Source organism: Motacilla alba, chromosome 5 (genome assembly GCF_015832195.1).
Source record: "Motacilla alba alba isolate MOTALB_02 chromosome 5, Motacilla_alba_V1.0_pri, whole genome shotgun sequence".
Classification (NCBI taxonomy): Eukaryota; Metazoa; Chordata; class Aves; order Passeriformes; family Motacillidae; genus Motacilla; species Motacilla alba.
Window position 1 is genome coordinate 53,679,762 of NC_052020.1, and position 16,862 is coordinate 53,696,623.

At 41.0% G+C, this 16,862-nt stretch overlaps 1 protein-coding gene across 6 annotated transcripts in view; it reads right to left on the minus strand.

The window, feature by feature from the left end:
• The window catches only part of AKT1 (AKT serine/threonine kinase 1), a 78,869-nt gene that overhangs the window by 30,562 nt on the left and 31,445 nt on the right, over positions 1-16,862 (minus strand). For 5 of the 6 annotated variants that reach the window (XM_038137360.1, XM_038137365.1, XM_038137363.1 and 2 more), the window contains exons 3-4: positions 8,971-9,099; positions 2,242-2,353 (exon numbers count right to left, since the gene is read on the minus strand). In XM_038137360.1, the coding sequence (XP_037993288.1) occupies positions 2,242-2,353; positions 8,971-9,099 (241 nt within the window). Of the gene's footprint in view, positions 1-2,241; positions 2,354-8,970; positions 9,100-10,444; positions 10,810-16,862 lie in introns of those variants that run through there. The other variant, XM_038137366.1, reaches the window with a different exon arrangement.

The following is a 16,862-nucleotide window of genomic DNA, read 5'->3' on the forward strand; positions in this document are numbered from 1 at the left end:
TGACATTAGTACAGCAATTGCTGTGTAAACTTTAGCAGAATGTCAGCAAAAGCAGTGACATTTCATCTTAGGCACAGGTCTTGGTTACAATGAAGTTTCCACAGCTGTTTCAGCAACCAGTGCTCTAACAGTGACCCCTTCAACTCCCATGGAGACAACTTCCACTCCAGTGTCCTTTGGGAGATTTCACACCTTTGAAGCTACTGAAGTGAAAGTTCTTGGCCTTCACTCGATTTCACTGCAAATTTATTGAACATAAAGAATACAACTCATAAGGGCTTCCAGGGTCTCAGGACAGGCTTTAAAGACACACACATGGGCCAAAGACACATCCAGTGGACTATCTGAACGTACATGTTTACTGTCTTTCGTATATGCAGGGAACAGGATGTGGTGATTTAGTTTGTGTTTTCTAGGGACTGGTTAAATTCTTCTCCTAAGGACATCCCAGGTAAAATATTTTGCTAGTACAGCAGGCTCAGCAGAAGCCAGTGCTGAACAACTCTGTGCACAATATGCAGTGCAGCCGTGCCATCCTTATCAATGTGTAATTTTTCACTCATCCCATGAAGCTGTTTTTTTTTTTTAAATTATATCTGAACATGTGAGTTTCCATTTATAATGGATGCAAGAGGCAGATCATTCCCCAGAGGAAGCAAAGTCCATGGGAAAAAGTATCCAACACAAGATTTTAATAAAAATTGCACCATGTAAGGTCTTTCCTGCCTTGTTCATTTTTTTCTGGATTTTGCCTGAATTGTGCACAAATCATCCAGCCCTGTCTGGGGCAGCAAGGTGATGTCAATCATTCAGAACCTTCTCCCTATACTCCCAGCACAGACTGCTCCATTCACCATCCCTAACACATTCCTTATTTACTAGTCATATTTTTGCATTCAAAATGATTACAAAAAGAACTACTTCTTCCACACTTTTCTCTCTCCATTTTTTCCAAAAAATCAAACATTGGTTCTAAAGGCATATACAAAGCTAAAGGCATATTGACCTTCATATCTCTTTTGTTACTGACTTGGTTGAGATCTCAGCCCTCCTGAAGTGAGTATCTTTGATTTCTGCAAGAACAGAATTTCACCCTCAGCTTTTATGTCTCAAGAGTACACAACAGAGGTGACTAACACTCGGAGCCCTGAAGTGTCACAAAGCTGACTTAATTGGCTAGGAGGGAACAAAACAAGACTGAAATACAATCTTCCCCCAAGTGGAAACTGCTATTCACTCCCTTTAGGGTCAGTGACCACGAAGTTCCTAAAAGAAACAAGGACCAGTTTCTTTTTCTTTGCTTTTAATTTGACTAAACCTTCTTCTGATCATTGTAACAGAATCAAAATAATAATAAGGAGTATGCGAAGTGCATGCAAAGGCTATGAAAGAAATAAGTGAGTAATTCTAGGTAGAATTTACCAGTCTTCAAAATAAACATATGCTAGGATCATATCTAGGGAGGACCACGGTTTTAAGATACCCACTCCCTTAGGGCAATGATACTGAAATAATTTAAGTTCAGTTCCTGAAGAGCAAGTAAATATTTAAATACTCAGTAGTTGTATTATAGCTGTGCTGGAAAACTGTTCTCTCTGGAGGTAAGAGATCAATTCTCCAATGATGAGAGCACAGGATGTAGCTTTTAGCTTTGTTTCCTAAAAGATGAAACAGAAATCTGCACCTGCAGCAGATAACTATCACCTTTATTATCTAATTTGCATAAAACATTAGCAATCAGCAATGATACAACTAACTTTTCCTTTAGAAATAGGGTGTCTAAATAGACTTTAAAAGGTCACTATCTTGATACAACTCAACTCTGCCTGAATCTCTATTTCATTGGTGCTCATCCTTCCAGAAACTCCCAGGTCAGAAACCCTTCATTTTACATACCACAACATTTCCAGTGAGAAATGAACCTTACATTCCAGAAATAACTACCTGTGTGCTGGTACACACCTGCACCTGTCCGTTTTGGATACCCAACCTAGCAACAATTCACTTACAAACACTGCTCAAAATCCACTCTCTTTAGGGTTTAGAAACCCTCCCTTTAGGGTTGCTTTTATACTGAAAAACGCACTAAAACTGAAGGCACTCGAAAATTATTTGTCACTTTTCAGTCCAGACGTACATCATCTGATAAATAAGAGCTTCAGCAGAGGACTCACTATTAATGCTGAACACTTGCATCTGCTTTTGCAAGGAGTTTATGCATTAAATATGAATGAAACATACCGCTCCTCTGGAGTCTCCACATGAAATGTTCTTTCAATTACTGTGGTCCACTGGAGGCATCTAATGATAAATGTGTTTGGTTTAGGTCGCTCTGTCTTCATCAGCTGGCACTCTACCACAATCAAGGAAGAAAGAGTCATGGTACATAAGCAGGTTTAAATAATCATTTGTCTTTATTCTTATCTAGCAAACTGTTGCAATTAATCAGCCATAGAAATCTCTGTAAGTACTTCTTTAGGAGACTTGAGACAATTTACTGTGTTGATGAAACCAATAAATAGCTGGGGAGATAGCCATCTAAGCAGCTCTGAAATCAAATTCTGCTTTGAAAGGCTCCACATTTGGTCTGCCCATAGAGGTAAGAAGAAATGTGATGTGATAACATAGAAGCCATTCAGACTCAGGTCTCATACTCTAAAGGTCTTCCAAAGCACAGCACATGGCCAAAGCCATTTGATAATGTAGCAATTACATACATTGAAACTGAAGGCAAGCCCCCACATTCCCTCCTATTGACCTTCCCACATAAAACCCTGTCCATGAGTTCCAGGGAGCTGCAGGAGAACATCTGATCATTTTGCAGCAACCTGATGAAGATCAGACTCAGCATTTCCAGTCCTCAAACACTAGAGGGAACATCAAACTGCAAAGGCACCCCCTGAGAAGACCCCGTTCCAAAAGCCTTCGGGAGAGCTGCCGCAGTCGGATGCTGCACGGACACGCAGCGAGCAGCTTCCATCCCTGCCAGCGTTTAAGCACAGCCTAAAAAGGCTACAGAAGTACAGCTACATGCTAAGCCACCACTTCCTTCATCAAAATGTTCTGTTGAGAGCTGAGTGTAATTTTTTTTAAAATTACATCTACTACTTTAAGCTTCTTGGGATGTTACAGGTGTTTATTCTTCAAATTTGGGCCAGAAAATGCTCCTGGATAAAGGGTACGCTTTAGCCCTACTAACAGAGATCTGAAAAACAAAAGAAAATCAATGAAATAAAACCAGGAGCCAAACCACTACATTTTTCAGATAAACATTAATAGAAAAGCTAATTAATTAAACAGATCCTGCTAGAGAAAGTAAAATTAAGAAACCAAGAGAGCAGGGGGAAAAAAATAATTGTGGGAGTTTTTTTCTTGCATTAAACTCTTTTCCTTGCAGTTAATGAAACCACAAGCTTGCTGTTATTCGGTCTTCAGTTTCTAAATAGACTTCTAAATAAATAAAAAGGCACTATGAAGACAAGAAGACATTTCTGTTTACTGCTAGAGCTATGAACTTCCTCTACCATCAGCAACGTGCAAGTGGAGGACAGAATCCACCAGAATAACAGTACACATTACTAAGGCTACACTGGTACCATTAGGTTAAATTCATTATTGTGTGAATTTAGAATGCTCAGTTTTAAGTTCAAGCTCTTAATTAGCACCAAGATAAAATATTTACTGCCAGTGTTTTTGAGCACTGTATTTTTGGCAATATATTTCATGCCTCATTTGTTGCTGGAATTATAAGCTTTTCAATTAGTAACTCTGCATTTTTCATTACAAGAAAATATAATTTTTCTTTAATAGCACGCTGAGGTTATACAGCGTCCTACTAAAGCACTCCAGTTAGATAAGAGAAAGTTTATTAATGAGTCATGCAAAGGTTTTAGTGCAATAAATGGCACTCCTTCATTCAGATTAAACAACTTCCACGCAGCGATGCGGCCGCGCTGGGTTCGGCCTTGCAGCCACCTCTGTCCTCTCACGGAGCGGCAGAGAAAGCCAAACACAACTGCCCCGTGAGCCTGGCACTGCTGGCGCAGCCCCGTGAGCCTGGGGCTGATAAATTCCACTCCAAAGATCTCACTCCTGCTTCCACACCTCCCACCTCCGTTTAGCTGCCCTTCTTTTTTTTGTTGTTTGTTTGTTCTGCCTCCTGTTTTTATCTGCTTAACGTGATTAGATGAAGGCTGGAGTTGCCCTCTAGGAGCCTGCACAATGCAGTCCTAAGACACCGAATCTGGCTGAAGACTGCAAGAACAACATCAGGCTGTTTCCTAACTGTGTTAATCCAGAGCTGTTCTCCCATACTTATCCCAAAATACAGCATCGTAAAGAAATAAACAGAGAGGTTTTGCTTAGATTTTAAAAACATTTTAGATTCATATTGCGAAGTAGCTGCATAGATATTTAAACTAGCCATGAACTCTAGATTTAACCATTTAAGTTCAGCATGATAAACCACACAAGGCTTTTTCTGTCAAAGACAGGGACCAATTACATGTCACTCTTCCCCTAAATCAGCACTGTCCATTGATATTTGTTAAGCTTGCTGATCCAGCAATCTTTAAGGCATGCAGAAGATGAATAATAGAGATTTGTCAGTTAATAACCACTATAATTCAGGAATGTCACCCAGAATTGTTTTGTTTAGTGAACAATATGCTGTCTAATTACCCTGCTCAATCATAACAGCACATATCAAGAAATACAGAAGGCTTTACTTTACCAAAGTGCTATACCATATAGGTTGTAGAAAGTTTGAAATTACCACTTATTTCTCACCATGTATGATAATCACATGGATTTTATCAATGAAACAAATGAACAGTATTTTTTTTTCTTACTTTTAAACTCAACTGTGTGTTCTTCACTGTAGCTGAAGTTAGAGAAGCACCAAATCCACCTTCTCTAACCATCAATATATTACTGCAATGTGCACCACTCCAGCAGGGCACAGAGAGAGATGGTCTGCATGTTTGGGGATTTTGCAAATAAAAACATTCAATTTCAAATAGGGGCTGAGGACAGCTTACCCACTTTGAAGGAAGTTTTTAATGGGAAACAGGTCAACCTAAGTATTCCCCATTTGCAACAGAGTAGGTACTATAAACAGCAGCCTGTTAAAAATTATTTAAATTTCTCCAAAGAACCTCCTGATTCTTTCCTGGCGTTTGGTCTTTTAAAGTAAGTAGGACAGAGAAATTGTTCCTAACAGGAATAGACACCAAGGCATTCAAATGTAAATTACCATTTTGTATTTGAAAGACACTTAGTATTATCCCAGTGACTTTCTAAAATGTCACAATATTTGCTTTCCCAGCACTTAAGCTAAAAGGCAGATTACTTTCGATGAAAGTGTCAAACTCTGCTCCCTATATAATGACATCACACTTAAAACAATAATGTCAAGGAAGAATCCTTCCTATTCCTGCTTTGGTTTCTTTAAGGAAGAGTATGGAGAAACAGAAAAAAGAAAACTGGAAAAAAAAAAAGGTAAACAAGGAAAATAGAATGATGAAGAAATAAAACTTTTGGAAGACAAACACGAATATTATATTGAAGTGTCTGTTTTCTGCTAACACCACTGGGTAGATTCAACTCTGAACTGTTCAGCATGGCAAAAGTGAGGGGCCAGGAGCACCAGGTTACAGACCTGCACAAAGGTGGCTCTTAGTAACAGCAGACAAAAAATCCAACCACTAATCTGGCCATCCTGTGCCCTCTGAAAAATGCTTGACTGCAGACACACAGTCCTGTCCCAAAAGGAGCTCTTGTATTGTTGAGCAATTATGTTTTCAGCAGTACAACAAAACCACCACAGTCCATCTTCCTTTCTGACAGCCGGGAGCAATAATCCCTTTCTAACAGGAACAGCCTCTCTCTCCATGTGGTTTTTCACAATATACAGCTTTTCTCAGCTATATGGTTTTAAAGGCTTATAACCAAATAGGGAGACATACATGATAATCCGAGATTACAATTGGTATGAAGGCTACTTATCTCACAGATTTACAACTCAGCCTCTACTGGTTATTCATCTGCAGGAGCTGTGGAGCAGAACTTTTAGGTACAGACTTTTTTATTCCTTCTACCTTATTAGTAGTAAAGTACAGAACACAAAACACAAATAAGATTCAAATACGCAGGTACCATGCTTCACGAGTGTTACTTTGGGTTCTTCTGCATTTGTTTTTTGTCTGCTGTCAATTTTTTTTTTAATAATCAATAGGTTAATTCCAGAGAAAATAAACTCATTAAACACAGGTGGAGAAAAGGTTATTTAAAATAAATAGTATGCCTCTCTTTAGCTAGAGGGGCTTAGAAACAAGTTTTCAAAAATGTACAATCAAAACCCTCACAGCCCAAAAGGAAAAGGCCAGTGTAGGAGAGAGAAGGGACTGTCAAGCACATGGAAATCACACACTATTTATTGCTAATACTTTCTTCATATCCATTGAAGGAAAAGACAGGTGACCATTAGTTGTTATCTTCAGTCATAGCTTTCTCATTAATTATTTCCCACTTCTCATGTGCTGACAAAATCACTCAATATGAATTTTACACTACAAGTAATAAAATGCTCATTTAAAAAAAACCCTCCTTTTACTTGCAAAGATAAAAAAGCCCACATTTTTGTACAGCAGAAGAGGGTAAAGATTTTAATCAGAAACATGGGACCACTTCCAAAGAACAGACTGACAGAGACAGCCTGCCATCTCATTAAAAAAAAAAAAAATCTGGTTCACTAATTAACAAAAAAAGTCACGGCTATCATGGTCTCTTGGATGAAAAGAAAACAGAAGGATTAATTTTTACAAAATATTTAATCGTAATATTTAAAATAATTAATTTTTTTACAAAATAATTTATTTCCCCCACCTTTCACTGGTAGGAGGCTTCTACAGGCCTGTACTCGGGCCTGAGCCTTCCTCCAGAGACAGCTCAAATTCACTCACACTAATGCAACATGTTAACCTGAATGAAAGGATCAGGCAAGCAGGTTCAAAGGGAAAATCTGTGGTGCAAAATACATGAAAACACTGATCCCTAAGATGAGCTCAGCTGGTTAGAGCCTGGTGCTAATAACACCAAGTTGGTGGGTTCAATCCCCATATGGGCCATTTACATGAAGAGTTGGACTCGATGATCCCGTGGGTCCCGTCCAACTCAGAATATTCTGTCAATCTGTGAAAGTGTGGAGGGCGCCCAGAAGGGACAGAAGTGCTGGCAGCACTGCCTGCTACTGCCTACATGAGAAATTAAATCCTGGTGGGGAAACAGCTGCTTCTGTGGGCCCAAATCCACAATAATGACTTCTAGCAAGGAGGCCCCACTCCAATCTTCTAGGCCTTCCTGAGCTGCCACCAGGCAAGAGCCACTGCTAGGAACATCCTCCCACCCACCACCCAGCCCACAATGCCTCTTACAGGCAACTCTTACAACTCATCTACAGGCATGTGCTGTGTCTTCTCTGACAATGCTCCAATGCCATGGTAACAAACCTGTTTATCTATAAATATTGAGACTGATGGGCTCAATCTGCCAAAAAAGCACCATATTCCTGTTGTGAAAACTGATTTAAGTTAACCCATTTTAAAGGCAACTTAGACAAAGAAAAGGTGATGGACGCATTTTTACTCCTTAGCACTGAGCTGCCCAAGTAATGCAGTTAGCAGCAGCAAGAGGATGGAAGTGTCCTCCAGAAAGTGCATTTGTTAAAAGCCCCTGGCTATAGACCAAGTACTTAATTAATTTATGAATTAATGGCTCTCTTCTGCTTTGCTTTACCTTCTTGATCTGTAAGAAGATACCAGTCTGAAGAGGAAAGTACCATGTCATTACTGAAATGAAAACACTACGAGAATTTTGCCTCTCAAACGACACAAAAAGCCCCAAAGCACTCTTGGAATCCTGCACAGAGGCACCAGGCAACAGCATGGTGGACATTACGTATTCCCATCATCGCTCAGAACAGGTATATGCTGCTACTGGAGGAAAAATAATGAACATTTCCCTTAATTCCTACTGCTGCCCAGCCCTCTTCCAGGAGCAGGGTGTTTCAAAATAAATACCTGCTTAATGATCAGCTACAAAGATGAACCCCCTGTATTTTGAGCTACCTTGCAATGAAGAGGGAAAGTCCCTACCTTTCTCTCTAGAGCTTTGCTACCAGTAATCACCAGGAACATGGAACAGATCATTGTTAATAACAGGTGCCACAATGATCTATTTTTAAGTGGTTGAACGAGACACAGGCAGATCATGAGACAGGAAAGATTAGGAACAGGAGAAAATAAAAGCTGGAAGTATACAGTGAAAAGTTAAAAACATGAACAAGAAAAGGAAATTATCTTCAGAGTCTTCTATCACATCCTGTGCTGCAGCACCTGAGCAAAGTCGGAAATGTTTGCATAGTAGAGAGTGCAGAGGTTAGGAGATGTTATTATTTCCAAACCCTTTTGTTGGCTTTGATAGAAGAACTATAGGTTTGTGTTCACAATTAAGAAAATCCAAGTGTGCTTCATTAAAATGTGCTCGCTCTGCATTCTCTTATGCTAACAATTAAATAACTCTGACCAATGTCAATGCCACTGGAATCCAGATCTGGTGGCAGAAATGCTTCTGCTGTACCTACCTGCCAAGTACATGCACCTGGGTGAATTTTTACTTTAAAGCAATTTGCTGTCTAACATACATGCAAAATATTAACAAATAAACCCATTTTATTCAATAACCAGAAATTACTAGAAAACTTAAAAAACAAGAAAAATAAGCAGAGCATCAAACCTCCACATTACAATCATTCCTGAGAAACACAGTGGGATTTATCAGCTCAAATAAACACATTTTATGTTTAGACACAGCGCTCTGGGCAGATCTGAATGTTACTGATGCAGCTTACCAGCTATGTTACAAGAAGACATCAACCCCAAACTGGACAAGGAAGCAGCTAGAAACACTTACGAGCTACTGAGAAGTTATTTAAAGGTGATTCCCGCTGGTCAACATCCTGTGGCCGTTCCTTGTAGCCAATGAAGGTGCCATCGTTCTTCAACAGAAAATACCGCGGCCTCCATGTTTTGATGTATTCTCCTGGAAAGAGACGATGGGCAAATGGAAACAACATCAGAAAACACCCAAAAATACTGACCGACCAATAATTTCTGTTAATATTGGAACTATATGTCATCCTGACAGCAACAGTTTTAAGAACATTCAGTTCAGTCTGATACAAACAGTGGAAAAACACAGGCACTGAGTCACATACTGATAGCGATGTTAGCCATAAAAATGGGACTTCATAGAAGGTAAACAGCTATGTTTTGTTCTTCCATCTACTTCGATTTCCATTCAAATTCTGCAACATCTGCCTTAAATGCATTTTAAATTTTAAAAAAATCAGAGCAGATGTCCTATGTATTATTTTTGCTATTGTCATTTTTCATACTGACAAGTGGAGAAATTTTTTTCATTTACATTTTGCAGCGCAAGTATTTTAAACAAGAATGGGTAATTTACTAATTAGTCAACTGCTTTATCAAACCAACAGTCACTTTCAGACCATAAGAAGATAATTCTCTGCTTATGTTACATAACATCACTCACTTCTCTCACAACATCTCAAGCATGAAACATAAGATGATATATCACAATATGAAGGAGAAAACACTGGATGATGTATAGCCACCACAAAGTCGAAAACAAACATCCACTCTGAAAGATATGCCACCTTTCTTTGTCTGAGGAAACACCCATTGCTCACACCATGCTACTGCTCATCTGAGTAACCTGCACAGGTGACATTTGCGTGACTGTGTTACAGCCACATTCAAAATGTTCAGCAGCAGAATAAGAAGAAAAGAGTTAATCAAAGCCTCAGTTATTTATTAGATTTATTAAGGTCTTCAGGGAAGGAAGCAGAAATCCCACTGATGGCTCTTCTGGATGACTGTCACTATGCCTGAGTTTTTGCTCATTTACTAGATCATTGTTTTCTGAAGTAGTCTCTCAAGAACATCAAATAGCTTTTCATGGTGTCAAGCTGCTCCTCTAGGTCCTAAAAGATCCTGTTTCTACTCAGCCGAGTCACAAAAATCGCATTCAAGGTGTTATTCTAAACACAGTACTCACCACCCTTTTCCAATTCTGCTCACCCCAAAAACTGATTTAAAAATTTTAAAAGCAAGTGGTCAACTACAAAGCACCCACATCCACACATCAACCATGCCCTCCTCCCTCCTGTATGGTTTCTCACTGGGTTATCAGTGGGGGGAAGATGAGAGAGTACACGAGGAGCTGAACTCTTTTCCAGCCTGCCACAGCAGGATCACGCCTGTGCACCCTGTAATGCTGCCCTGCAGTGGCTGGTGCCCAGTGCCTACAGGTTCACCTGCTGGCAAGCTCTTCAAACAACCAAGATAGGTGAGAGAAGGCTCACCAGATTTACTGGCTCTGGCAACCTTCTGCCGCTCTCTTGCTCTCCAAGGCTCCTCTCATACTTTCCTGCTGCTCAGCTTTCCTCTGCCGGTGATTTCTCTCCCAGCGAAGTGCACCCTGCCCCAGGAACTCCCTTGCAGCTGCTTTGTCTCCTTCCTGTCCCCACAGACCTCCTCTCCGTCTGTGGTGCAGTTTCAACCTGCTTTGGGCAGCAGCTGTGTCACTTCTCTGCTCACACTCATCCTTCTCCCTCCTGCACACAGAAGCAGAAGCAACCCCGACGCCCACACAACACAGACACGGGTGTGCACAGCCCCCACCAGCTGCTTTCACCTCTTTAGTCCTCACTGGGCCTTCAATTTCCTCATCTAAAACAAAAGACTTAAGAGCTACTGAACTGTTAGGGAGAGTCACACAGAGTCACCTTTGTAGTGGCCATGTCTGCAGAAAACATCCATTTGAACTAATGAAACAGGGATGGGGCAAGAAAGAGGAGAGGAAAAGGAGCACAAACCTTCTCATTGTTTCTTTTAGAGATGGCTGTTACTGCTCTGAGTGTTACACCAGCCTGTAAGGCGTTTACCAAAGTGTCATCATCGCTCCAGGAATTTCAGAATTCACCTGTCATGGTTTAACATTTATAGGCAAGGAGGTAAATGTGGAAGGTTTTGTTGTCATCATCTTTTTAATTCTGACCTTAATTAAATGCCGAAAACTTTCTGGGATCAGCAGGAGATTATGAAGCCTTTCACATTTAAATTATCAGTCCAACTCGGCCCAGATCAGTGAGATTACTCCAATCTCATTACTGTTACACCACAGATGTGACTACAGGGACGAGAAGACACGTGGCATGCTCAGCCCAGCTCTTGACTAGAAGTTTGCCAGGTAAGCAGGTTGGGAAGGTGGCTGCCTAGGCCATCAGGATTTTGGAACATGCTGTTACATACCTGACTCTTCGGCATTTTCTTTTTTTGCATAAAGCACACCCAGGAGACCTAATGACCACCACACATCCCTTATCATATCCACACTTAGGACTAAATCCAGATTGGATGTGACAAATAATACCTGAACAGGGACAAGACTGAGAGTTTCTACTTCCCTTACTCCCGCATTTATGCTACACATCTTCCCCACTGGCATTTACAGAGGGGACAATTTTTTGCAGATTCTGAAATTATAATCTGGTTATTTGCAGTGAAGTATACATAATTTAAAACAGAATGACACTGTACTGTCACAGGAGACTTTCTCTAAGATTAGATGCTTATGTTTGGCTCTTATACTTTCTTACAGCTTTATCCCACCGATCTGCTTCTCTGTTAGAAACACATCCTCTAACAGGATTAATCACACAGTCTTTAAAATGGTGCATTCCATACATATATAGCATCCTCCTCCACACTCACTGCTTCTGTGTGAAAAATCAAGGATTTCATTACCACCACTCTTTCTGCAGGGATCATTCTACTTAGATCTTCCTTTAAGCATTGCTTTAGCTGGTTATGGTTCCTGATCCACCTTTTTAATTTGCAAATAAGCAACATGATTTTATTTAAAATTTTTTCCACATGTCTGGAGCTTAATGAATACTATAATATGGCAATCCAACATATTATTGATTATTGTTCTTGCCAAGGAGAGCAGGAGGCACAGTGCAGCATCTGTGGTAAAAATTTTTATTATATAACACACTGAGGTTGTACTTCTACATCCTGAAAAAAAGTGGCAAGACACTGCCTGGTGTGTGACTTCCCAAAGAGATGATCTCCAAGTATAATTTTACATTCAAGCCTGAGCAAGCTATCATTCCTCTGCAGAAGCTCGGAAACACAGATTCACCAACAGGCATCAAAAAGATGTACAAAGTGCATATTCTTAAGAAACAAGTTTATATTTTTATGATTAGCTAAAAGACTATAAATGGCCTACAGCCCACGAGGACCACATCAAAAGGTGACAGCAAAACTGAGTACTGGAGGCAGAAAAGGAGTTTGTCAATACAGACAAAAAAAAATCATGTGGAACTGCTGGGACAAAGCTGTCTGAAAAACATCAACACCTTTTCCTTCCTCCAATATACTCAGCAAGCTGTCATGCCTCAAGAGTGAACTGAGCTGTTTCAATTTTTGCCCTGTGTTCTTTGTTCCTGTTGCGGTTTTGTTTTTAAGAATCACAAGAAGAAGTTACTTGAAGTCACTAATATTAGCAGTTATGTAGTCACACTACAAAGAATTGTACCGAGTACAGTAAATGCAAGCATGTGTGGCAAATTCTATCAGACAACACTAAAAAAAAATAATGATCCACCATGGAAAAGTGAACAATTTACAAAGCAAAACATTTTTTCCTCTGTGATTCATTGCTTGTGTAATGCCCTGGCAGAGCCTTCTTTGTTTTCAGTAACAGAATGCTAACACTGCAGAGACAGGAAAGCAAAAGCATGGGTTATAAATCCTACATATAAAATCCTGGAACCAAACAGACTCCTCTGTAGCTTGCTAGCTTTATTATTTAAAATCTTTATGTATCATTCTGTTTACTCCGAGCAATTTCCAAATTGCAAAGATTCCCAAACTGTATATATCTGGAAACATACACAAAGATTGTTATAGACTGATTTCCCTTTATTGCCTTGTGCCTGCCCCCACACACTGCACATTAAAATACTTAGCACACACTCAGAATGTAAATCCATCTCATGCCAGAAAAGCTTTTTCGCTGTAACACATACTGCAAAGCACTCTTATGCCTGAATATTTCAGAAAAAGTTAAACACAAAACTCCTTTGGCTCATGAAAAGTTAATTCTACTGAGGATTTACAATAATGCAGGGTTAGATTATTTTCCTCTCCTCCCCACAACAGTATCTCACCGAATCTGGAGCTGTCTACCACTGATAGAGTGTCTAACATCAGAAACAGCTGCCACTCCCTGGGAAGCTCACGGGGTAAGTGGAGAATAATGAGCAGCAAGCACCAGCAGAACAAAAGAAAATCCATCTTTATTTACCAACTGCTGCATGCTTGTTGCTGCATCAAGCTCATTCAAAGCCAACACCACACCCTTTAATTCAGAACAGACTATATTTAAGAAGCCTCTGCTTTTGTTTTAATCAACTCATACATACCAATGGTTTGAAAAAAAAAATCATTAGGTTAACCAAGTCAGCATCCAATGCTACCCTTGATATTTACAAAAGCACCCGACCGACTATTAACTTTCTTATGGCCCAAAGTAACCAAGTAACAAGCCCAGGAGCACTGACTGAAAACAAAGTCTCAGTTATATGAAATGCAGTCAGGTGGCTACCACAAATCTACCAATAAATAATGCATTAAACTTTCTGCTCTGAGCATCAGAAGTAGCACCTTTAATTGCATGTAAGCATAACACTCAAAAAAATTAGAGCTTTTGAGTTATGCAAGCCTTCTCTTACATTCCCACACACTCTGATGATGGACGGCAGGGAGGCACTCCCTGCTCGTACAGCCCCAGTTCCTGTCCGAGGGAACATGAAAGTTATGCCAATCGAAGCGCTAATGTGCCACCCATCAAAGGCACAGTGACTCATTTCTGAGCCTCAATGGCCATGAGAAGTGGTCCGCATCCTGTCGGCCTAATAAGGGCTCGGAAAACAGACCGCCAATTTCCTTAAAGATGTGAAGCTTTCAGGAGCTGCCACCTCGTTCGTGCTGAGGAGTGGGATGGGGATTTACAGTTAGTTCTTGCTGCTTGAGTAAACTGAGTAAGTGTCCACTCGCTTCAAAACCAGCTGAAATCAAAACAGATTTGGAAAAAAGAAAGCAGGGCTTGAAAACTTGCCTTTGCATTTCTAAAGCACTCGGAAGCAAGCCCTTTCCAAGTGCAGGGAGCTAATTCTGGATCTTAACGACCTGACACCAAACAATTAAGTCTAGGGTGACCTGAATGAAAACTCTCAGCTCAAGTATGTTTCGTTTTTCATAAAAATAGCTGCACAGACACCCACCAGACTGGTGCACCACTCTTCGCTCCCCGATGCAAACTGTCAGAACAAGATATTTAAACACAGTAGATTTTCGGTAGCTTGGAGAAATTAAAAAGAAAAGGAAAAAAAAAGAGGTTATGTTAATGTCTTTCCCAACACGCTGGCGGAGAGAGGAGGACCTCTGGTTTGTCTGCCTATTCAGAGGCGCAGCGAAGGGGCCGGTTCTTTGATGATTTTTTGGGGCCCCTCTCTGGATGCCTCTTCGGCCACCGCCTCCAGCGTACAGCTGCAGAGGCGCTCCCTGTGCCTGGAATCTCAATGAGGTGGCTGGGCCTGCCCACGGGGCCGCTCCCCGGCGGGAGGTCACCCGCAGCCCCCGGCCCCGCGCCAGGCCAGCGCGGCGCGAACAGCTCGGCTCCTCTGGGCACGGCCGCCACCGACCGGGCCTCAGCTCAGCTCCTTCGTGCCTGGCACGGCCCTCAGGTGGGGTCCCACAGTCCCAGTGGGCTGGCTGGGGCGCGACAAATGGGCTCCTCACTTTCTTCCCCCGCAGGCTGTGGGGCGCACGGCCGTGACTGACGTGACTGCCAACAGGTTCAGGAGAAGCGCCGCCTCCTCTTCCCCTGGTTTCAGCTTTTCTAAACCTCCTGCCGTTTCTCAAGCGCAGGGAGAGCTGCAGTCCAGGGCACCTGCTTCATTATCATATCTCGGGGGAATATGGGGAGGGGGGGAGGTGGGGCACTGGAGGTGGGGTGAAGGGTGATGGATGAGCCGTCTGGTCTTTGAGCGACAAAGGGAGCTGTGGGAGGACAACTCCTGGGCACCTGGTACCCCACATCTGTAAATTAACTTCAGAAAGTAGCACATAGCCTTGGCTTTGGGCTTCCCACAAAGCTATGTAGAAAAGTAAACGTACTGGAAGCTGCCCCTGTCTGTAGTTACACAACAGCGCAGGTGGGAACACCTAAGGAAGGCAATGGGTGCTCTGATTCACAAAGCTGGCCATGGGAGAGATGAGAAGCCAGATTACAGAAAAAGAAAAACAGATTCTCGCCCAATACTTTCCCTGTGCAGGGGATGGACAACTACCACGGTCTCAGATTCTATCTCTCCCAAAGGGTTTGAGATCACCAGCCAACACCACGACTGCAGAAGATGACACCCCTGTATTTTTTACCACTATACTTCAACTGTATAGTTATGTAAAACTGAAACATGGAGGTTTATATTTTTCTTTTTTGCTGAATTTCAGTTTAGAAGGTCAAAAATGTTGCCATATTGCTTACAGCAATCAATTTAAGCAATACCAGATATTCCCAAAGGAGCAAAAGAGAATTAATCAGCATGTAAAAAACTCCTTACTCCTACCTTTGGCACAGCTTAGTCAGGCTAGTCCTAACCTACAGCTGTCTCCAGTGGGAGAAGATGTAAATGAAATTTCATTAAAAACAGCAGTTTTAAGGATAGCTACATAAATTACAGGAAAATATAAAGTGATTTCTTAAGCTATACTGAAAACAATTTCGAAGTGAATTGCATCTTCACTACCTCATGGTGCGAACAAAAGGACTTAAAACCACCATGAGGTGTCCAACACGATTAGAGAAATCCTCAGAAATAAACTTGCAAGCAGCTCCAGGATTTTAACAAAATAAAACATTCCTGTAACAGAAAGTGCCATCATGTATTTCTCTGCTTTTGACAGGTGCCCAACTCTCTCCCATTTTTATAAATAAATAAAAATGACAGAGGAGGTGTCAGATTCACTGAACTGAATTAAGCATACTTAGAACAATTATTTCTCCCCAAGTAATTTTTACCTTGACACTATGATGGAAAATAGCACAAGCAGCTAACAAGGCACTTAAGCTAATAAGCCTCTGCAAGTTTCTAAATATCTTCCCTTAGAGGAAGGAGCTAGCTACAACTATTCCTCAAGCTCAGTCTGAATATGGTCACTATTTCTACAAATCAGGCTCTTAAATACACCCCATGTACTTATACAAACAGTGTGACTTGGTCCTCCAAAGATTTAATGTCTACTACAAATACAAAGAAAAATAAAACCTAAACCAGAAACACCAAACACCACACCCTGGTGTATTTGAACAAGGATGGGCTTTTCTAGACAGCCTCTGAAAGCTGATTCAATGATTTTACCTTTTTGCCTAAGAATCCTTAGGCATGACACTTGTGCTTATCAGAACACATGCCTGATTTGAATATCACACACCCAGTTTTGCTCTTCAGTAAATCCCATCTAGAGACTTGGCAGAGTGTCTGAATGGACAAAGCAAAAAAACATACACAAACCAAAGCTCTTCCAGAAAAAATTAAGACTGGAATCACAGGTTTTTAACTTTTATTCCTCAAGCGACCTAAACATAGGGGATGTTCAGGAAAAGCATCATTAATTGATTAAAAATTATTTTAGGTCCCTTCTCTC